This window comes from Sinohyriopsis cumingii, chromosome 4 (assembly GCF_028554795.1).
Source record: "Sinohyriopsis cumingii isolate HCF-2022 chromosome 4, ASM2855479v2, whole genome shotgun sequence".
NCBI lineage: Eukaryota > Metazoa > Mollusca > Bivalvia > Unionida > Unionidae > Sinohyriopsis > Sinohyriopsis cumingii.
The window spans coordinates 4,080,867-4,105,445 of NC_142964.1; the positions used below are offsets into that span (position 1 = coordinate 4,080,867).

The 24,579-nt window shown below is 37.1% G+C and overlaps 1 protein-coding gene across 1 annotated transcript; it reads right to left on the bottom strand.

Moving 5' to 3' along the window:
- Positions 1 to 5,782: 5,782 nt before the first annotated feature.
- LOC149800550 (ciliary microtubule associated protein 1A-like) lies at positions 5,783 to 24,508 on the bottom strand. Its single transcript, XM_089954498.1, has 4 exons — positions 24,356 to 24,508; positions 23,126 to 23,236; positions 9,901 to 10,008; positions 5,783 to 7,162 (listed from the first exon to the last, which is right to left on the bottom strand). Exons 1-4 carry the CDS (start codon positions 24,408 to 24,410, stop codon positions 6,681 to 6,683), a joined length of 756 nt encoding a protein of 251 aa, XP_089810624.1. The 5' UTR covers positions 24,411 to 24,508; the 3' UTR covers positions 5,783 to 6,680.
- Between the last annotated feature and the right edge of the window lie 71 nt (positions 24,509 to 24,579).

Sequence of the window (24,579 nt, forward strand, 5' to 3'; positions counted from 1 at the left end):
AGGCGTTAATACTTTCTTCGGTAAATTTATTGTTTATATCAACTTTGGTCCTTGCTTGTTCTGTTTCTGTTTCTGTTCCTGGTATACGATCTTTTATATCACTTATTTCATCATGAATTTTGCTAATACCTTCGAGTATTTCTTCACTGACGGGTGGAGGCTGAGCTGCAGCTTTTTCAGTCGGAAGTTCTCGTAAAATCTGTTTTGTTTTCTTAGATCTCGCTGCTATTTTTTCAGTTTGCTCAGCGGTTTGTTTTACTAATGGAAGTAGACCTTCAGTAGCCGTTGCAGCTATATCAGTAACTGTTGTGATAGGCTTAAACAATTGTTCTGTGCCTGTAGCGAATTCAATTTGTGCTTCTTGACGCGCTTGTAGTTTTTGTTTAACATCATCTCTCAACGGAATATATTTCTTAATTGCTTCGAGTCGCTCTCGAGCTAATCTAGCTGTTTAAGATTCCTGCGCTGGTGGCATTATTTGTTATAATTTTATTTTAATTGATAGCAGCAGAGAGAGCGAAGTCTCATACTCGGCACCAAGTCACCGCGAACCCGATTTTTTTTCCTCGATTTTCCGGAAGGCTTATTTTTGCAATTCGAGGGTGAGTCAATTAGAGGCTGTTTGCCCTCTCTGCTGATAATTATTTATTGACACGCATCATTTACATTCCCTGTTGATCGGTATCCTTCATATATTACCCTTACCGTCTCATAGTTTTTCTTTTAATTGTTTGGTCTCTTTGCTGGTCGATAATGAACCTTTTATTTGTTTGTAAATATTCTAGCACATAACCTTTTATGTGTCGCTAAATAGTCATATTTTGTTGTGCGCTGTAAAAGCACAAGCAATGATTTAAAGAAACAACCCAAATATAAACAATTTGGAAATGAGGTCTTTGTTTTTAACCCTACAGTACTGCGTCAACCAAGTAATTAGTCGTGTGATGGTCTCCTCCGACAGCACATAGTTATTAGCGTACCTCAGGCGACAAATAGGTGCACATGCTCTCTTTGTACAGATGATTGGAATCTCCTTCGCCGGGCAAACTCGGAAATGCTTACCTTCGGGTTCGTCATATTCCTGGCAGAAAATGTGTCCAGTAGAGGCAAGATAGCCCTCATAGAATGGTCTCTGCAACAATGCATAAGCAGAGTCCTTGTTCAGACTTAGGGAGGGTATTCTTGGAGGACCTTGCCGCGACGAAACTAAACAAAACAAGCTCCTGTTTTACTTTTCCATGGCCAGGCCAGATCAGGTCAAGTATTTTTGGTGTGAGTGTTGTTGTTCTTGTTGGGGGGTTTCCAAAAATTCAAAAGGGCCATGACTTCCCTCGGAAGAGCACCAAAGCAAAAGTATGTGGCTATGTGTCAAATTGTACATACTTCCCCAAAACGTGCGCAAAAATAAAACGATGGTCACATTTCAAGTGATAAGTGACTGTACGGTGGGTTGTTTTAGCCCATGGTGGGTGGGTCAGGAAACCCCCCGATCCTGAAGAAAATGTCCTAGAAAAAAAAAGGCGTTAGCAGTGGCGTATTTCAATCTGAAGTGGACTCGTTTGTTCGCTTAGGGCTTCGTACAGTTAATAATGATTGCGCAAGTGTTCCACGAAGTGAGGATCTCAGCTAATGAGCTGTTTCCGATCTTAAAATTCCAGCTGCAGAGACCGGTGTCTCGCTCACTAATGCGCGAATGGAATCTTTTGTGCCTGTTGTTTTCAAAATCCCCAATAAACCATTAGTAACGTTTCTTTCCAGAACATAATCCGTAAAAATGTTTCGACGCTTTATCATTTCTGTTGTCATTTAGATTTATAAAATTGATTTAATTCTAAGAATTCGGGCTGCGGCGTCAATTGTAATATAATTTTTAATTTGTATAGGAACAAATTAAACATCAAACCTAAAGTTTTCTTTTAATTTGTATTATGCTTTACACGTGTCATAAACCCAGTGGGGGCCCCGAGTGGCCGAGTGGTCTAAAGCGCTGTCTGTTACGGCTCACTACCATCTCACCTCTGTCTGCGTGGATTCGAGTCTCGGATTCAGCCAACGCGGGTATGTGAGAAAGCTTACCAGTAGCTTCTCGTGGGTCGGTGGTTCTTTCAGGGGTTTTCCCGGGTTCTTCCTCCACCATTAATACTGGCCGCCATGTATAGCCTATCGTGTGCTGAAAAATGGAGTTAAAAACTACAACAACAACAACAACAACATAAACCCAGTGTCCACACTCTTCTCAGTAAGCTTCCCTAGTGTTTATATTTCAATTTGATATCGTTTTCTAAAATGGCTTTCTGCAATTGACGTTCAGGGGAATATGTTTTTGTACAGTGTTGTTTAATTTATTTCTTATATATATCTGCTCCGTAACCAGTTCCATCAGGTATGGATCTCCTTTCCTTGAAAGTTTCTGCGCTGACCCCACATCGTTCCTCAGGTGTGCACCGAATGAGTTTATCAAACTCAACCCAAATTGATTATATTTTCCATTGCTTCATTCTTTTCCACCAACTCAAAGTGTTTTAACGGCGTGTAACCAAGAATGGGGCAATAATTTAGTTCAAGACAGCTAGGCTTCAAAACTGTTTGGAAACAGTGATTAATATGCGAGTTTTTTTATTTCGTCCTCTTCCACCTCCATCCCACCCACCTGCACTGTGATGCAACATAATAGTATCTAAACACTTGATTTAAAGAGGTATCTTGTAACGTTATTCACGTTGGCGAGATTTTTTAAGCTTATTTTCTTTAAGAAAATCTGAGCGGTATGGATACAATTCCTTTTTACTTCGATAAATTTCCACATGCAGTCAAAGAATCTACAATTTTAGTTTTTTAATGGTTGAATTTCGTTCCCAATATTGTATGATTCCGCTTTCCCATTGTCGACTTATAAAATTAATATGCTTGAAACTTATTAAAGAGACGCTACTACAGTGTAAATTAATCAGCCTGGTACCTTCTATTTATTAGAAACACACCAAATATGTTATTTTTCTTACTGAGGAGAACTCTATAGATATTCTGAGAGTGACAAGTGTAAGAAGTTGTTTACATTTTCAGAATGCACAATGGAGAGAATGTTGGCATACCTCTTTGTTACTTTCATGTACTGTAGCTGAAATTTCTTTGGATATTGTATTTGTGGAAATATAACACGATCTAAACACACAGCTAACTAAAACGACTGATACCTTGTGATACCTTGGTTGCGAATTGTATATTGGTGGGGCATGCCCGTTTACGACTGCGATATTATATCTCGGATATAGCCTGGCGGTGAAAAAATATGGTCATTTTTTTGTAGTTTTTCCACGCGACATGAACAATATTTTGTCAGCTGCGTATGTTTTGTCGACGGCCATCTAGCTCGGCCTGGCTCTGCTTGTCCTAGTTTTGTTCCTTGTTAGTTCGTGACTAACTTTCGAAAGTTTAATACTAACATGGTACGTCTTCTTTATGTGTCTGTCCTATTTCAGCTATTTGCTGGTGGTATACTACTAGCTCTTTTTCAAGCTTGGCTATTTCTTCTTGGATCTTTGTTTGTTCCCTTTAGGTTGCCTTGACATGTATAAAGCATTCGTCTAGCCTTTTCATAGTCTTTTTGTGTTTTGACTTTTCTTTTGCAAGCTTCATGTAACACCCATTACATTGTTCTAGCTGCTGTAACAAGTAATTCTCACTACGTAAAAGCTCTAGAACCAGTCATACAATATGGATATTTAATCTTTGGCCTCTTATGTTAATGTTTCCTTCTAAAACTCGAGCAGCTCTAATGTAAAGAAAAACGTTTATTTGGCATCGTACAGCAAATAGTTGATTCCCTGTTGCATGTTATCAAGATATCGATGCACGTATATAGCGTTACATGCTTTATATGTTCCTTGTCTAGGTTATTTAGCCTTTCCTATGCACAATCTTCTCTGCTGCATTCAATCCCATCTCGTGCGAGACAAACTCTTTGTCCTTTAATTTTGTACCGTCTTTCAATGGATTCCCCCATCTCTAAAGTTGTTTGCAATTTCAAACATGTCTTGTTGAGTTAATGCTTTCTGTATAGGCCTGGATGTATATGCTAATAAACTATACTCGTGGTTTCTCTATTTAATTGCTTATGTTTCCTTTCTCCAATTCATCGCCTTCATGTATATTTTATCTGTCATAAAGCATGTTTTATAGAGCTGACTTGCTATGTCCAATGGACATTCAAGGTAATCTTTCTATTCCAGCGATCAATTCCGAAATGCCGCTTAACGGCCAAAGGTCACTTAGTGTTTTAGTCACATGCTTCCTTATTGATGTACTCTTTAAAAATTTTATTCATTTATTTATTTCTATAAGGTATGAAGTTAATTTATTTTGGTCTGTGGAAGGAGGTCTGATTACTAGAAGTCTGTGGTTTCATCTGGACTCAGTATATACTGCTCAATATCTAAAATTGCACATCGCTCAGCTATCTCTTTCGTTATCTCAGTCATCTCTTTCATTTTCTTAGTCGTTTCCATTTGATCTAATCCATCTCTTTCTGAGAATGTAAAATTTCCATTTGTATGACGTGAGTAAATCTGATGAGTATGACGTAGTCGAACGAGTGTGCTTTCATCGCAGTCATATTGGTAGGAGAGAGTAAAATATTTCTCTATTTTAGATGCATGTAACAGTTCGGTGGACACGTTTTTTGCATTCCATACGAGAATTTGGGTAGTTCCTACTGTTTTTAGCATCAACTTTATGCGTTCTTTACTTTAGAGAATATGTAGCTAATAAACCGTGTAATTTACTTTCGAGTACCAAAGAGCAGATTTAGAAAATATCTGTTCGTTTGAGAAGTCGATGTAATAGTGATTTTTATATTGTGAGTTTTACAAAAACTGAATCACCAGTTTTCAATACACATTTTTTTTAAATATATGGTCAGGGAAAACGGTTGTTAGCTGGAGTCTGAGGATCCTTGACATTGGTTGGATGAATCAGAAAGTAAATGATCGAGGATTCTGATAATCGAAGTTGTTCTATACGTGCACACATCAGTGTGTGTACAGTATAGACACATCCATGTCAACATTTCTTACATCAGTGTGTGTACAGTACAGACACATCCATGTCAACATTTCTTACATTAGTGTGTGTACAGTATAGACACATCCATGTCAAAATTTCTTACATCAGTGTGTGTACAGTATAGACACATCCATGTCAACATTTCTTATTCTCGCTAATGTTTCATTGCCGGAAAATATTTACAAAATATATTGCGTTAAAGCAAAGCATTTCTGTAAATCAACACAATTTAGCAGATTTAGTATATATATATATATATATATATATATATATATATATATATATATATATATATATATATATATATATGCAATATTAGCGAATTGTATGCTTGCCAATTTTTGTGCTCGACATTATACATCATTTTATACTCGTTGTTATAGTCAGTTTGCCGGTTTAACATGTACGCAATCATGGAAACTAGTTTAATAGCTTTGTGGCACAATATTTTAGTGTTGTGTTCGGTACATACTATGATCCATATACATTAATTAAAAGAGCAACGTATGTATGTTGTACATAAAGACATATAACTCGTGTATTTGTACTTGGTAAAGAGTTTTTTGATACACATAATGTTCATTCAATCAGACAATTCATTTCAAATACTGTACTACTTAGGTTAAAACGTTTAATAAGACAACATAAGAAGATGCTTTCTAAAAGTTTCTTTTTTTATTTCACGTTTTGAATGTGATTTTCCTAAAGACTAAATGCTTCAAAATTATACATCAATAGAAAAATACTTCAAAAATATATCGGCATTGACATATACAATTTGCATTTTACATACAGAAATGTTTAAAAGTCACGATTATACATATGTATTTTTGACTGATGCTTTTTATGAAGACAGTTTAGCTGACTATATAAATGTATTACACAGCATGGAACTTAGACACATTAACATGAAATAGCGTTTACATCATTCAACCCACACCCCCAACCCTCCCAAAAAAATACAAACAAATTATCAAAACATTGATGCCAGCATCAATGATGATATAAATTATCGTAAGATTTTTAAACAAAATATAAGAAAAAGTACACCACCCGTTAGGTAATAATTACAAAAATTATGCACGGTTTGTTTGGCAGTACATACAAAAACAGAGGCAAAAACTGAAAGTATCAGGATGGACTGATAAACTACATGCACTTATATTTAGACTGCGTCAAACAAAATTTTACACGTTAACTTCTTCGTAGCGTTTGCAAGATGAAATAAGTATGACACTGATAAATCTTGACATAATTATATTGTGTAACATAAATAGTTTACACTTTTGATAATGTCTGTAAAAGTTACATAAAACTGTAGCTAAATAGCACCCTCATGCAGCAGGATATGCACATTATAGTTATTACAGTATTATATATAGCGAAAGTCTTTACTTGATTCATGAACGACAATAGTGCAAGTGAAAGTAAATTTTAAAAAACTTGTTTGCAGCAGTTTCTCAAAATTGGTTAAATAAATTTGAACACTGAGATTATTTATTTGATAAAATAGCCAATGAAGAAAAAGTAACATAGTTGAAGATTTCGCATATTTTTCAAAAAGGGCAGTTTATATAAAATACTGGATACGAATGCGATGAGCAAATTTAGTGGACTGATTAATCAGACGTACCAACAATGAGTGGGCAGAGATACTCCGAATGGCGAATGCCCAGGGAATATTTAGGTGCCGATCGTTTGTTGATGGTGACAAGTTCGGGCTTGTGTTGACCTGGTCCCGGCTTTTGAAGCTCGTCACCTGCTATTTCGTGTCGTCCAAGAATGCTGTACAAAGGTGACTTCTTTTTATAAACATCCGGAAGTATGGACTTGTAGCAACCTGGTCCGGGAGCTTTGGCGAGATCCTCGTAGTAACATCCTAATTGAGACCTACCAGTCATGGAAAAGGCAGAGGACGAGGACTTGTTCGGCTGACGGCTGCCCATTACTGGTGGAAGATAATATTTGTTGGGGGCGGGATTTTGATCCTGCCTATGGTAGCGCGTGCGGAAGCCAAGTGAATATCTAGGTGCATGACGCTCACGCTGGGGATGCACATTTTCTGGGAAGTAGGTTCCGGGTGACGGGGCTTTAACTAAACCTGTCAATGAAAAAGGAAATGAGACCAATCTAAATTTGAAATAAAAGTTTATCAAATACTATGTTCAATTATTTAATACAAATATCTCGCCCAATTTGAGAGCTCCAAAAGTTTCATATCCTACGAAAATACTGTATAATTGATATATTTGCGACAAATTTTATGCAGTTTGAATAACTATTTGCCCATGGACCACAATAGACCTTTCATATTTGAACTTATCTTATCCTTTTCCTGCCACCACCTCCAAAAGGCATATTTTCAAAAGCTAAAAACCATTTAAAAAAAAGTTTAAAACAACCCACGTTCGTTGTTGAATTCATGAAGAAAGTAAAATTAGAGTTTAAAAAAATGAAGCAACTAAAATACTTTTGTGACCACAATAATCGATTTTTGATGTTTTACATCTCACTTGGACTTTTTCTGGGACAAGTCTCTAAGTGACCTCTGTTGGGTAGATTCATGACAGTACTGAACGTGTCCACGCGCCAAGTTTTGCCTTTTGCCCTATTTCAAGCAAAATAGAACTGGATCATGCAGAGGAAGATAAAATACTTGACTGCATAGATGCCAAGTCAAAATTTACAGGTTTGTAGCAACGAAGCATACACACACATACACACACAATTACATACATGCCTACATACCCCCCCACACATACATACATACATACATACATACATACATACATACAGCTCCTCCCATAGGGGATCGATTGAAATTTGAAAATCGCTATGCTCATCTAAAACATCACGAATCATTTTAAAATAGTTAAAGTCTCCATCTTAAATTTTGTTGGAGGAGGTGCGAGATATTAAATACTCATAAACGTAATCACGTCCCGACGAGCAGAATCACATAATCCCACATTTTCTGTTAAAAGTAATCACGTCCCTACGAGCAGGATCACATAATCCCACATTTTCTGTTAAAAGTAATCACGTCCCGACAAGGAGGATCACATAATTCCAACATTTTCTGTTAAAAGTAATCACGTCCCGACAAGCAGGGTCACATAATTCCAACATTTTCTGTTAAAAGTAATCACGTCCCGACGAGCAGGATCACATAATTCCAACAATTTCTGTAACACGTCAGTACATCAATACAAGCGGGATCAGATAACCCCACATTTTCTGTAAACATTCATAGGGATAAAAACAAGAAAAAAACTTGCAAACTTATGTTGAGATTACATTCGGACACTCAAGACTTCATTCTTATACATCTTATAAAAGTATAAGTGATAATGCATAGCTTTTACGTCACAAATATGACCTGATTTTATGGAGTCATCACGTTCTGTAAACCTTACTAAAAATTCACTGGGCATGAAAATGAAATGGTTGAATCGTAGGCCAAGGGAAGCTCGCAGCGTGTAGGAGTGCACATTCAAGGATTCTTACAACGTAAAAGCCTTACAAATACGAATTTTATATTTTATTTAACGCTGAACGGAAACGTTCATGCATAATTAAGTAACGTTGCTTTTAAAACATTGTTGCTTTTTGCAGATGAAAATGCACGTCAGTAGTGTTGGATGGTTTTGGAAGAGCGTAATAGTATTACAGATAACTCTGTGGGAGATCAGTTCCAAATGAAGTCATAAACGGCATATAAATTCGTTATGTAACAGTAGTTCCCACTGGAACAGTTGTAACTAAAACTATTAGCGATGGATGCATTGCAAAAAAGATCTCCGGTCACCAAATTTTGATTTGGTAAGACCTTATGATAACATTTATATTTAGAGGTCATAACGTCTATAGCCGACGACGTTAAATGACAGAAATCGATTTTTTTTTAAAGTCTCGTCATTATAAAGCTGCGTGTTAAATTTTACTGAAATCCAATAACCCTACGTGATGTAATGCTGCAGAAACTAAACTTAAGACGGAAAAAGATCCATAAATCTTGAACATGATGTCACAGGATACTTGACATAAAATTCAGTCAAGGTCTCATCAATATTAATGAAAATGTTAAACTTAGTTGAAATATAATAATTCTTAGTAAAGTTATACTGCAGCAACCAAAATTAGAACAACGATCGACGGTAAGTCAGGGGCCGTAACTCTTGTAAAGGATGCTTTCGAATTGAAATTGAACTCGTTAAAGTTCTCAAAAATATAAATTTGGTTAACGTCAAGTCAGTTTTAGTAAAATGATGCTGAGGGAACCATATCTGGGAGGCCAACACAACTACTGTAATCAAATCGTGGAAAGTTAGAAATCTAACTAGTACAAGGTTTCGTTAACATGATGGTGCATGCCCGATTCGGTGGAAATCGAACAAATCATTGTAACTTTTGTTTCGGAAACCAATGTCATGAAGACTGTATAGGGAGGATGTGAGGTATATCATATGTAAATGAAGTCGCGGAATATTGCAAGTGGAACCTTTTCAAAGATTCTTCGATGTATTTTGGTTCAAATCCCGTTATTTCCGGTACAGATGTGTTGTGGAAACCGCGCCGTCTGGAACCATAACCCATATAATTGATGACGTAAATGGCCAAAAATGGATCCCTGTGGAGATATTATAAAACTGCTTATCAAATATGGTTGAATTCCAAAAATTAAAAGTAAAGTTGTCGTTCAAAAGCCAAACTGTTGACGGGCGGACTGACATACGTATGGACAACTTTACTACTATAGAATAACTACTACTACTACTACTATAATAATAATAATAATAATAATAATAATAATAATAATAATAATAATGATAATAATACTCGGATCGCGTTGGCGAGCCAGAATGGAGTAACAGGCAGTCCCATCTCGGCCGTTCCTGGTTACTCTGGCATCAACGGCATACACTGGTCCGGGACTGTACACAGCGGCTGAAAATAAATCATGAATCAATAAATAATCTGTCTATTCAAAAAGTGCGTGTAATCTGCCAGTTCATAATACGAGAATTCGGTTATCATGCAAAAATTGTGGATGCGAGAGTTTGAAGATTATTTCAATGCTAATAATTTATCAAATAAGGAATATGAAACGCGTGTATCTACAGTTTTAATGGATGAATACAAAGAATTGGTTAAACACTTAGATTATAGACAATATCAAACAACTAAACCTCGGTTAAAATTTTAGGAGAAATCAATGTATTGCCATGCACCACACTGGATTAGAAATGGTACATAACAACATCTGGATTATGTTATACATTCACTAGGGTTTATGTTCCATGGGAAAATACTCTCAGGGCAGTCTTTACTCCCCTTCCTAGCTGTATTCATGTCTTGTATTTAATAAATAGTGTATACATAACGCCTTCTGCAGTTATTCTTCAATAACAAATAATAGTACATGGTGGCAGCGGTAAAAACACAGGATTGAAATTATCATAGCTGAAAAGTGCTTGATTTCAATTTACAAATCCGGACAAATTTGACTTTTCTAGACCTGAAACTTGGGAAAAATGGTTTCAGCGCTTTAAACGCTTTAGTCAAGCGTCTGGACTTAGTGAAAATGAGGAAGAAATTCAAGTAAATACCTTGATTTATTCCATGGGAAGTGAGGATGATGACATTTTGTCTTCGTTCGACCTGACAGAGAAAGATCAAAAGAAGTGGAGGCCCGTGACAGATAGATTCGCGCAATATTTCATTCCAAAGAGGAACGTAATTTTTGAAAGGGCAAAATTTAAGTAAAAAAGACAGGAAGAGGGAGAAGCAGTTAATAGTTCTGTTACAGCTATATATGTGTTAGCAGATAATTGTAATTTCGGGCCACTATAAGATGAAATGATCAGAGATCGACCTGTAGTAGTTGGACTGCTAGATTCAAAACTTTCAGAAAAATTGCAGTTAGGTGCAACTCTAACTCTAGATTATGCCGTTAGACAAGCTCGACAAAATGAGGCTGTGAAAAAGCAACAATCAACTGTAGGAGAACGAATGACTGGAGAACGAATGACTGCAATGGATGCAGTAAAATCGTATTCACTCAAATATGGGAAACAGAAACATAAAATCACAAAAGTTCAACAGAATAGTGTCAGCAGAAAAGGATGCATGAGATGTGGGAAGAAAGTTAATCATTCTCGAGACCAATGTCCAGCAAGAGAAGCAGAATGCTACAAGTGTAAGAAAAGGGGACACTAAGCAAAATGCTGTCTGTCAAAATCAGCAGTTCGCACAATAGAATCGAGAGCGGAAACTGGATTTCTAGGGACTATTAGCACAAGAAAGGGTCAGCCGTGGATAACGCGTTTATTCAAGACTGATACTTTAGTTGATATGACTGTAATTCCTGAGAGGGATTTACGAAAAATCGGAGACCAAAAACTATCAAAGTCTGATCGAAAACTGTATGACCCGGAAACTTAAAGTGCTGCGAAAATTTACATGTGGACTGGAATCGAACAATGCGTCCAGTGTACAAGACATATTTGTTGTAAGTGGACTGAATCCGGCACTCTTGGGCAGGCCCGAGATTCGGGCTATTAAGATTATCGAACAGGTAAATATATCCTCAGTAAATGCCTCAGATAAAAACTTATGTTATACATTCACTAGAGTTTATGTTCCATGGGGAAAAATATCTCAGGGCAATCTTTACACCTCTTCCTAGCTGTATTGATGTCGTGTATTTAATAAATAGTTTAGAACGCCTTCTGCAGTTATTCTTCAATAACAAATAAAATTACAATGCAAAAGGTAGAAAAGCAAGACTCATTCATAAATATGGTGGTACAAGTCCTATGTTATTGCATATGTATAAAGGGGCGAGAGGTAGAAGTAATTTGATGAAATTACTAGGCTTGACGAAATAAGGAAATAATCACAAACCAGTAAATGGTAAACGTAAAGACGTCCCCACACACCATCCATTAGAACCAATAGTTGTACGAAGTCAGCACGTAAAAGTTCCTTTGGAAATTCAGATAGTATTGATGAAATCACTTTAAACTGATGTAAATGAATTCACGTATGGATTACGAAAGAGAAATACTGATTTGACTCAGTCGTTTGGAAAACTGGATGAATGAAACTTTCAGCAAAGTGTCTTCTCATGACAAAGAAGTATATATAAACGAAAGTTTTAAAAGCTTATTTACCCAGCAAGAAGGGGAGGAAAGTGGACATAAAACAACTTATTGAAACTCTCCGCTTCAGAGATATATGTTTTGAAAGTAGATCCAGAACACGATGAACATATTAAAATACTGGAATGAAAAATAACAAACTGATCGTACTCCGTCACAACCATGTGGAATTCAGTAGTCGTCAGGGCAGTAACTATATGTCTCAGCAAATTGCAACAACTGGTCAAAGGGCTTGAATAAATCACAGCCGCTCAACAAAGGAAATCAGTCAAAATAAATATTTACTACTTCAGTGCAGTGGTGCTTTATGAAATTTTTACGAGCTATTACTAAGAGGAATAATTTCAGCAAAAGTTTGCTACTAATCGAACATCACAATTATGAAACATACATTCGAATGAAGGTGAGATTTTGCTTCTTTTTCTGTGATGACCAGTTTTTCGCGAAAATATGTAGTGAAAAAAATAAAGTAGCTGCTATCATTTCTGGTGGTATTGTTTGCCGGTTCTGATCATTTCAAACACTTAGATGAAATATTTCAATCAGCCGAGAATTAACACCATTGCAGAAAAGCGGCACAAAGTTATCAAAATGTCCGTGACTTGTGATGGTGAGGATGAAATCGATCATCGTGTAAAAATATATTGAGAAAAGAAAAAGACGAAATTAAAATTACAAGATCAGAAATAGTTGGGAATATAAAAAAGCACAACAACTCTAAATAGTTATAAGTGCAACGCACAATGAAAGAAATAATAAAACCAAACTTCAACTCAGATAATAATAAATCCATCATTCAAAGAGAAACGTCACCATTAAGATCGCAATAACTTTCAACCTATTTGCCTTTTCTGTCTGAAATAAAGTTGGTAATAGATTTAGCAGGAGTTTATGGGGACAAAGGGACTATTGTGGACGTTCTGGTGGTGAAAAAGGGAGGAACATTCGTGGATAAAATATTAATAATACATGAAAAATAATGCCAAAGTTTTGTTCTAGCTATGCATAAAGACACTAGCAATATTGTATTGTATCAAGGGCAGCGTAAAAAGCCGATGCACATAACTGCTTGGATACTTTTACATATTTTCGCATGGCTGGCTTTCATTTCTATATTTAAATTTATTTTTCTTGCCACGTTTCTGATCATGGTATGATATTAATGACGTAAAAAAAGTTCATTGGTAAATAAGCAGCTTAGTACTGTTATTTATTGTATGAGTGATGCATCTCAAAAGTACACAGGCCAGTCAGCGCCTTCGTGAAACTTACGTCCGGAAAACAAATCAATATAACATCACCCAGGCTCCTCCGGATGACGATGAAGACTAATCATGTTGCACACTTTACTATGCTGCTTTTTGTCACAAAAGCTAAAGGTTCCAACGACTTGTTTAAAGGCATGAGGTCCATACTTTTGCGGAAATGCATGTGCAGTCTTAAACCACGACAAAATCGACAAAGGTATATATATATATATATATATATATATATATATATATATATATATATATATATATATATATATATATATATATATAGCAAGGGTGCCTTTTGGCGAAAGAGAAAATCTGCGAACTTTCGAATAAAGCTCAGCACGACAGAAAATGGATACACGATGCATCTGTCCAAACGAAAAGAATCGTATTGTTTGGGTTGAGCACACAAGACTGATTGATTCCTCTCCATTTCGAAGAGAACAATCAGTCATACAAGAATGAACAATCGAAATCTGAACGGCTGCTTGAGAAAAGAGTTATTAAACAGAGAACTTAACTGTTAACAAGACTATGTGGACTCTGCGCATCCAGCAAAGAAGTAAGAGAGAACATTTCTGGTATATATGCAAAGATATGTGATTTCTTATTCTACACCTGAGGATTTAAGATGAGCTAGTCGACAAAAGTACAAGACCTTACAGCGTACCATTAAGCATACATTTTAAATGAGTAATAGGGGTGCAGAACACATCGGATTGCATGATGGTGGCCCATCAAGCGTTTCTTGTGTACTTTTTCCACATGGAAGCAACACTTGTAATACACAGAAGATGAAAATTCATAATATGATCATAGCTAATCAGAGTTATTAAGTCTCAGGACATCAGTCCTAGAGGAATATTGACACGAACAATATCAGACAATGAATCTAAGCACATGTAGACGTGTACTCCGAATCAATCAATAATGTGGCACCAAAACCTATCCAGGTCGGGTGTAAGGAAGCTACATGTTCCTATGAAATGAACAACAACAAAAGTACACAAGGTATCGCAGCAAGTACAGACTGTAGCATCCTCAGATGAAAACAAATTGGACACAATATTGGCAACAATTCGACATGATTCAAGAGAAGCTAAAAATATCCTACGAATTTTCAATAATACTGATGGGATCGAACTACCATCAAGCAATAACTTCTGAAATACAGTGAGCGATGCGTCTTGAGTTGGTCTACATTACAAAGCAGTTTCATATGAAGTACGGACTTTGTATTTAACAATATGTTTCCAGTCAATGGTTTTGACCGGGACTCTACATTGAATTATGAACGATTCAAGAAACCTATTTAAGTCAAACTTTTCAAGTACTGTATAAATGTAAGGAAAAAACCCAGTTTGTTTTGTTTTGACACTTCGGTTTTGATAACTGAAGAGGCAGAGTAAAAATTCTTTTTCTTTTTGCAAGATAGGTTGCAGGCAATCTGCAGGGTTGCTCCAGGAAAGAAAACTAATTCATATCTACGTAAGCTTCAATGGGTAAACCACCCAGTAAGCTCAGTGAAATGTCAGTTCGTGTTTATCTAGATCACCGAACGTGTGCACGAGGCTAGAATCACTCATGGAGATTTGGTTGTAGCGTGGTTGAATATGGTCAACACATGTTGTTCTATAGCACAACAGCTGATTGAAGGGCCTTGGGTAAAATCATTGTCGGTTTTTTCTTTAATTTAGTCACCGATATAGGTCAAAGTCATTAGTACGACTATATGGCCTATTATGTAATAGAAAGGAAAAGATACTAACAATAAAATCAGCTTGCAATTTACTTCTCTACTATGAATTAAAACACCAATAATCCTAAATGTCCTATCACAAATCAAAACCAATAGAATGCTCTAAATCAAATCCAATAGTCGTTAGTGTTCTGATGCGAAACAATGATTAATTAGTTCACAAAATTCGAAATATGTATATTAATCCAAAAATCAGTGAGTACATTACTAAGTTCAAAGAACATTTTAAATACATAATCTTATTTGGATAATCTCGAAGAGATTGGTCTAATACAGGAACGAATTTTGAATTTATATAATCCCTGTTTATCTTTTCACTTGAATTATATCGTAATAGAATGTGATAATTTCCAACGGAAGAAAATAAACTTAATGTACCCAATACTGTCATTGAAGTTTTGATATGTAAACATGTTTAAAACTTAAAATCAGGGGCAAAGGTTAAGCAAACAACGTAAATTGAATATACATAACACCTACCCTCACAAAGAAAAGAAAAGGTATATATAATATAGCTACCCCAAAACGCATCAGTTGCTTTCTTGCAAAAAGTCTAGGGGAAATCAGAGATAGCCTTGATTTTAATTTTATGCAGATTTAACTTGACCTTCACATATTATGTTCTAGAAATGTGACACAAGCACTGGAAAACACACCTTTACCTAAATTAACAGTCATTTATGCTTCAGTCAGTTGATTGAAGAATTTCAGAAATATTTCCATGTGATCCTCCCAGGCACCGTTGTAAATGATTACGTCATCGATGTATGCGTCCTATATATCTAGACCAGATATTAATATACTCATTTGAAGTTGGAATGGTTTCGGATAAATAAAAAAAAATCATTATGAATGTCATACAAGTGCTGTAAAACTGATACAATTGTGATGTGATTTGGATTTTTAACGTAGCTTTAACAATTTTTCAGTCATATCGCTACGATGTCTGCATTGTGGCAGTTTATAGTGATGTCTAGCACTGGGGCATCATGCCGCAGACATGTAGCATGATGTACCACCCAGTCACATTATCCTGACACCGGGCCGACCAGTCCTAACACTAACCTCTTAATGCTGTGCGCCAAGCGAGGCAGCTGTTAGTACCATTTTTGTTAGTCTTTGGTATGACTCGGCCGGGGATCGAATCCACGACCTCCCGCATCCGAGGCGGACGCTCTAACCACTAGGCCACCGGAGCGGTAAAGATACAATTACTGTACGCATATTTGATACAAGTTTTACAGACATTGTAGAGAATGGTATTGATCGTTTTAAAATTAACCGCCAATACAATGGTGCTTTTCATGAAGCATTAGATTCTGAGAGAAATTACAAGTCCAGACTAGTCTGTAATGAAAAAGGTCCGTTTTACTCATTCCTAAAGAAATATATCAATAAGAGTATATGGGTTCTTTCGAAAGATCTTCATTGCCAGCACCGGGAAGTTTTAATTTAGCAGAGACGAGTGAAGATATTCATGCAAACAATATGTGATCTGCATTTAGTTGCAAAATTATGGTGACTATCACGATCTTTACATGAAAATACACGTGGTTCTTCTTGCGGATGGGTTTGAAACGTTTCGCGATTTTTCTATCGGTGATTACAATCTCGATTCCGGGCACTACGTTTCGTCCTTCGGAGTGGCCTGAGATGCATTTTTATATAAAACCAGGGTCGAGATGGAGCTGCTCACCGATATTGATCAGAATCTGTTTGTGGAAAATTGTATCTACTATGGGATTTCGATGACAATCAATCGATACGTTAGAGCCAAGAATCCACTGGTGGATGAATACGACCCCGCTATCCACGACATTTGCCTCACGTGTCTTTAATGTAATACAATACGCAAATAGTGCCCAGTGATGTGTTTCAGTGGATCAATTACGCGTACGTGGCTGTCCATGAACATGTACACGAGTACAATTGTAACAACGAGTATGGATACGTGTTTGAAGCTGACTTGGAAGTATCCAGATGAGCGTCACCACACCCATAATGATTTTTAACAAGCCCCAGAAGCAACGTCATTGTCACGCAAGTGGTTGTCCCCGTACCAGTGTGGAATCAATGATGATTCAGGACGTAACTTTAAAGACTTCGTCAAGACTTTTTCCAAACCTTAAGACTAAAACTACTGTTCTTCATATAGGAAACATGCAGTTGTAACAATGACCCAGAATGCGTGTGCTGAGACTACACTGCCCGCCTGGTTTTGGCCCTCGCCTGGATGGTTCCAAACATCCAGATCAATACAAATCTGGCGACAAGGGCGACACATGAGTTAAATAAATAATTTTTCAAGCTGATGAACAATGCATTAGGACAACTATCGAGGATATTCGAAAATGAAACTGTGTTGATCTACTTCGGAACAGAGGGCGAGACAAACTCAACCATTTGATTGCTGACCTGTCATGTTAGTCATGCTAAATCTTTGATGGTCGGATCGTTGCCGTTCAAAGCAAGAAAGGAAAGGTGAAGTTGTCAAAACCCATTTGTGTTGGTGTAACCATGTTTAATTTATCTTAACTACTCATTTACTAGTTTCACTACGATATGGTCAATCCGCGGTACGATGACAACATCATATGTTGTACACAGATACATACTGGATCCACGCTATCACCTATAATGTTTACGCGGACATGGGCGAGATATCACTGGTAAATGACTCTGATACAAGCTTGTATCCAAAAGATCATTCGCTGTTTAATAGCACAAACAAAAAAGTTGTTGGTAAGTTAAAAGAGAAATGCGCGGGCGACACCATTGAATAATATGTAGGAATTCGCTACAGAATGTAATCTATTGTAGTTGGTTCAGACAAGAAGAATAAAAAGGCAAAAGGAGTTCCCGTGTTGTTTTTGCAAAAGATCTTCCGCATGACGTGAATGTGGAATGCTTTCGTGAGCGACGCGAATTCGCACACACTGGAAATGTGATTCGGTCAGAAAAAAACATCGTATAGGTGTCTATCTGTCCAACATGAGTTTGTCGCCGCTTGAAACAATATGTATTCCCCGACGAAATTATCACTTTTGCGTACGGTCACCATGCGATTGTGAATCAACTTACGATTTAATAAAAGTCCTTGACAGTAGTTCCATATCAGCAGGAACCATTTGTAATTCTTCTCGCGCTATTCCAATGCTTGGCGAGTTTGTATCTTGTTCGTTGGCAGACGCCAACAAATAGATTATTGGTTCTATAGGAATGTGGATTCAGTCTCAGATTGTTAATGTGTCGATGGACCATTTAAGAAAGATTTCACTGGTGACTGTAAAGAGTGTAAAAATCTAACTGGAAAGATTCCTTTTGTGTGAGAATAAAATATGCTACAACAATACAGGAATAGGATCATTGAACATTACTATATTTCAGACAAAATAGTATGCTGAAAAGGCTTTCTTTGTGTGAGAATATATTATATTGATTATGGCTCTATTTTGTGCACAACTTATTTTGTAGAGATGGTTTACTTTTGTTTGATAATATCTTAAAGAGAATTGTCACGGTGTATGTTATATAAATGTGAAAATCTTCATCTATTGATGCATGTAGTATTTTGAAATGAATCATTATTGTGTCGTTTTACTCTTGTGGACGACGGACATACGTTATATGTAAGCGGTGAGACCTTGATAACGCAACTGTACATTGGAGATCAACCTGCCATTTTAAATATAAGAACAATCGTGCGTGTACTTACGATAGCACGCAACAATGCCTGTGTAAAAGATATTTTACGGAAATGATCTTGGCGATGTTGTCCAGGTCTTATTTACAGACGCACCAAAAGATGCTTGCTGATTTGTCTTCGTGCTCTACATCAATCGCTAAGCAAACTCCAAATGCGAGTCGTTCATAGCATCTTAAAGACTAGTGTGGATTGGATGAAGAATCTGGGAATGTCAGCAGTTCAATCAATTCAAGATTGACTATAGCGATTAGTGACTCAAGCACAATCAGAAGCGGTTCAACCAAACACAGATGCGCTTCCGTCGACAATAACAGTGGCAGTGGCAGGGGCAGTTACGGATCTATTTGATTCAGGACGCAACTTTAACGACTTAGTCAAGCTATTATTCCGAATCTTAAGACTGAAACCCCTATGTTCTTCATATATGAAACATGCAGTTTTAATAATGACACAGAAAGCGTGTGCTGCGACTACACTGCCTGCTTGGTTTTGGCCCTCGCCTGGATGGATCCACACATCCAGATCAATGCAAATCTGACAAGGGCGACAATGAGTTTGAGAAAGACTTTTTCAAGTTGATGAACAATGCATTGGGAAAACGATCAAGGATATTCGAAAATCAAACTGTGTTGATCTACTTCGCAACAGCGAGCAAGACAAAATCGCCAATTAAGCTGCTCAACAACGTCTAGCTGATTAGATACTCGCAAATGTGGTAATGGGAACCTGATTATAGTTATAGGCTATAGGCTAAGTCTTGACGCGACTGTAATGGAAAACAATGTCTCAGTTAAAAAAAAGTACCTGATATCGCATGTAATTGGTACGTGCAAGTGAATAATCAAAGTAAAAAGATTATTCGTACCCGGCAAAGGACTACGAATGTTATCGAAGTCGCCAGATACAGTGATGTTTACACGAGATCCGCTGGTTTCACAAGGATGCAAACGAATATGCTGATCATATCGAGTACTTACGGTATCAACCTTGCACAGGCAGCTGCATCAACACACTACCCGCTGATTTTGCTGACAGACCTGTTGGCAATGGCGCCTCTGTGCCAAGTAAAAAGCTGAATTATAACACTGGATTCGCGACACGGTCGAGGACAACTTTCTGGACCATCATTATGATTATCAGTCATATTCGGATGCTGTGAGGGTGTTCGCAATGCTATTTTCGGAGTCAAATACCAATCACGTCAAACCAAAAAGCCCACAATAATGATGTCATTGGGCTTGCTGGTGGCGTCATTGATAGCAGAGATATGTTGTCTAAATTAACATTGCAGAGGCCTGTTATTATCCCTTAAATGGTTGCAGAAACGAGTCTGGAGTCTGTTATCGGATATGAATTCTGGGGGCACATCACCGCTGTCAGTTTTAACGCGAACCACAGACTTGATGGAAGACAGCGTTCAATAGTTTTCTTGGCACGAATCATGTCACACATGTATATCACAAGCTGTGGTCGCTAATGGGCCGAGATCAAAGCGTCTGCAGATTTCCCTATAAGTCTTCATTAGGTTGTACTCGATTTATTACTTTTCGTTGGAGAACGTATACGGGATTAAACAGTCTGTGATCGACATACACTTTCATGCACGGTTACCAATCCTCCTGCTGCCAACAATTACAGTTGCATTGCTGTGATTCCCTCTGACAAGATGTTATTCTTGGAGGATACAGGTGACCGGGTGAGGGTTATTAATGTGCCAGTGGATATCTGGTATATTTTCTCTAACTAGTAATTAAATTTGTTACATTTTGAAATATTCTTAAAGCTGGTTTAAAAAACGAATATGAAACTATTGTGTGGTCACATTGTGCTTTGCTCAAAAGCAACTTGTGCTTAACTCAAACACAACTTAAACAAGTTCAGGATACCAAAATTAAAAAGGAGCACCTCAGTGACATAAAAGTTATCCATGTTATAGGTGACAAAACTGCAACAAATACCAGTGGAATATTTCCAGTCTTCGCAGCTATTCCCGCATTGTCATGGGCCGTTGGAACCACGTCCGGGATGGCTCTGAAAAGGCGGTAGGTGAAAAAATGTACGATTCTTCTTGAGGTCATAGAGTGTCTCGAGAAAAGGTAATAATCTTTGATTACCCGGAATAACCCTGAGGCAGAGGACTATGACTATCCAGTACGACTCACAAAAGGACGCAATCCAAAAATGGTATCAACTTGTATCGATTATCCACCATATAAAGGAATTGAGGTTGTTACCTTGATTCGTCAACAGGATATGGTACACGTTTGGATGCATATTTAGTCATTCCTAAACATCTTTTGTACTTTGACTGGAACCGCCACTTTTTCATCGTCACTTGAAGTTGTTAATTATTTACACTGAGGCTTAACTACTGGATAACAAAGTCATTTGCTATTACTTTATTCAACATTATCATTACAAACTCGTCTGGACAGTATGATATGACGACACGCTGTCGCTTAAAACCTTGCGTGCAGTTTAGTTCACCAGCATCAAGCACGCTTGTCGATTTTACCGTGTTTAGGGACGTGATTATCTCAGCGACCCAATGCGATGTCGAGGATCTGACTAAGTTTGCCACCAAAGCGGATTAGACTGAGTTTACCAGCAGGGTTGTAGCTGATGTTGACCCGGGCGTGCTTGTGATTTTGATTATGATTCTCCAAGATACAACTAGAAAAGTTAAAACGTCTATTCTTTTATTTAAACAAAGGACGTACGTTTCCGCGTCATAGTTCTTGGATGGAAACGAGAAAGTTGTTTTTAGACCAAACTATAGCGACATCAATATAGCTCTAAGCGAACGTTGTGCTAGGCAGCCAGAAAGAACAACTGATCAACATTTATGTAATTCCCTGATTGTATGGCAGTTGTTCAAATTACAATGGTTGGAAGTGCGTTCGCATGTTGCGTTTGAATAGAACCACCTTGCTGAGTATAATTATAGGATGGGATTACATGATTAATAGAAATGATAGACCCTCAAAAATTTGGACTTGAGAAAATACTTGAAGATGAAATAACAGATGTGGGCAATCACTGCGGCAACCACCCTTGGTCTCGGTGTGGCTGAAATCGCAATGACAACGACTATCATAGCAACACCAGTCGGAATTGTGACAGGTGTATATCGATATTATTCGATATCACTGGCGGAGACGGTATATAATTTTAAAACGATTACACTCATGAACACGTGTCTATTCTGACTTCTTGCTTCAGCACAAAGTAGTCTTAGTTTAGTCTACTTGATGTCTATCGATGATAAAATATTTAATCGGAATTCTAGTCTGTTGACAGAAATGTAAGACCACCGACGACTTCGTACGCAGATACGGAAATGAGACGTTAGTGATCCAAAACAGGCAATACAATTACAGACAGTGAAAAACACCCACAAGTATAACTGTTTGCCAGTGTATATCCATCTGAACACACACACACACACACACACACACATTCCTCGGATTATTAGGTTTTAGTATATGAGCTAATGTTACTAGAGGGGCAGTTGTCGTCTCCCACAGACAGAAAAAGAAACCAAGAAAATACAGAGTAAAGGAAGTAAAGAACTAAAGAAATGAAGCATGTCGAAATTTTCAATGACTTCACAAACATATAACAAATTAAGACACTTGTCCTCTCGACGGATGAATAGCTTTATAGTCTTTTATTCTAACTAACTCAATGCCTTTATAACGGGCACTCGGGGTCGGGATCTACATGCAGTCAATAACTAGCTTTTTGATACGATAGTCATGAAACGAGTGTGATATTTTCCATTTGTTACGCGATCAACATTTTTATCGTTTGCACCATTTCTTTGCTTACGTTATTCGTTTCCCTTTTTATGTCCGGGGGGAACTAAAGTGGGAGGGGTATGGAATTCAGGTGGTTCAATGTTCCGCAAATGATCTTACATGGGAGACCAAACTCATCTGTCCTGCAAATTTGCTAGGGGACACATATCCTGGAATTATTTAGCATAGGAGATGTGATTTTAGCGATGTCCTATGCATGTTTGCAAGTTTAGCATGATGCTCCCATACAGTTTATTCCTGCTGTATGTACTTTATTGCAGAAGTATGAACAGCCATCGGAGGCATTTCTATTATATAATCTATAATCAGCCTGTTTCAAATTTCAGACAAACTAAATTATTTATGAGAATTCAACTTACTTAAAGTAGGAACTATCCTTCCAAATGTATGTGCTGGATTCATTTTCCTGGTGAAATCATGTTTGGTGAAACCGATGGTTGGCGGTAATGCGTACCGTCCTGGTCCAGGACCTGGCATAAGCAAAAACACCACTCATATATACAATAAAATAATATAAATATAAAAAGATAACAAATTTAACTGTATTCATTCATATTATTTAGACAATACGTGATACATCTCCGTTACATTTAGAGAATTTGATATCACATGACTTGGCATTTTTATCCGATACTTAATACTTGTTGAGAAAAGCGAAGTTAGTTGAATGCAAATTTCCCTCCTCCGAACAAAGTGTCCAGTTTATCAAACAGCTCTACTATTCAATGTTCCTTATCAAAATGCGTTCTCTTCTACCTGTCCAGATCTGGCACGTGGACGAAAAGTCGATTCTTACGAATGGCTTCTTCGATTGACTCTTATGATATGCATATTTGGTAATGTTTCGGTGCAAGAATATCCGACAGTAGCCGAATTTATTGCCATTATCCTTTGACGTCTGCAAGGAAATTATATTTCCTGATGATTTAAAAAACAAATTGGCCACAAACGAATCGTCTATTTACTTGTACATCTCTTTTGCCAAAAGAACATGTTTGTATTTTTTTTTATTGGATCTCCAAAGTGTAGCTATTCCTTCCTTTGGAAGTAGCAAAAACAGATAAATTGAATCAGCTTTTCTCCGATATCAAGAATTTATCATGTTTAAAAATTCAGGCGATCGTGTAGGTGGGTAAGTTGCTTATCCTTTAATTTCAAATTTGCTGACTGATTTTTTAATTTTATTACAGTATTTAAGTTTTCACCTTGCACCTACCAATATCTGCATCAAAACTTCAGTTAATATTAAACCTTAAATCGATCGATCGGTCAAGCTCACTTCATACTAGGCCGATAAATCAACACTTCAACCGTGATGATATTCGTCCATCAGTATCAACACAGATTTGTGGGATTGATTTATCGGACTATCTTCATACCTGTATTTTTTATGAAAATATAAATCGTTATATTCTCATACTATCCATATAATTAATGTGCAATAACTTGTGTACAGCCACCACGCCTCTCTCGCTCTCTCTCTCTCTCGTTACTTTGCGCCCCATCAGATTGGTAAAGACAGTTTGGAGAAAAAAAAATGAACATCATGAATTGGTAAGTTTAATGAATATACTTCTTTATCTACTTACCTCTTTCTCTTGCTGCAATTAGAATCTGAATTTTCTTCTCCTTTTCTTCCCTCATATCTGTGGCAGATAGTTTTCGCTTCAAAACTCCCGCGACCTATAGTACCAGTTGATTACAAATGTAACCATGGTTTTTATTTGGAAAACTTTTCATCGATGATAGCAAATATTTCCAAATGAGCTCATTTATCAGACTGGTGTCATGGTACTCTTTTATCTAAAGTGGT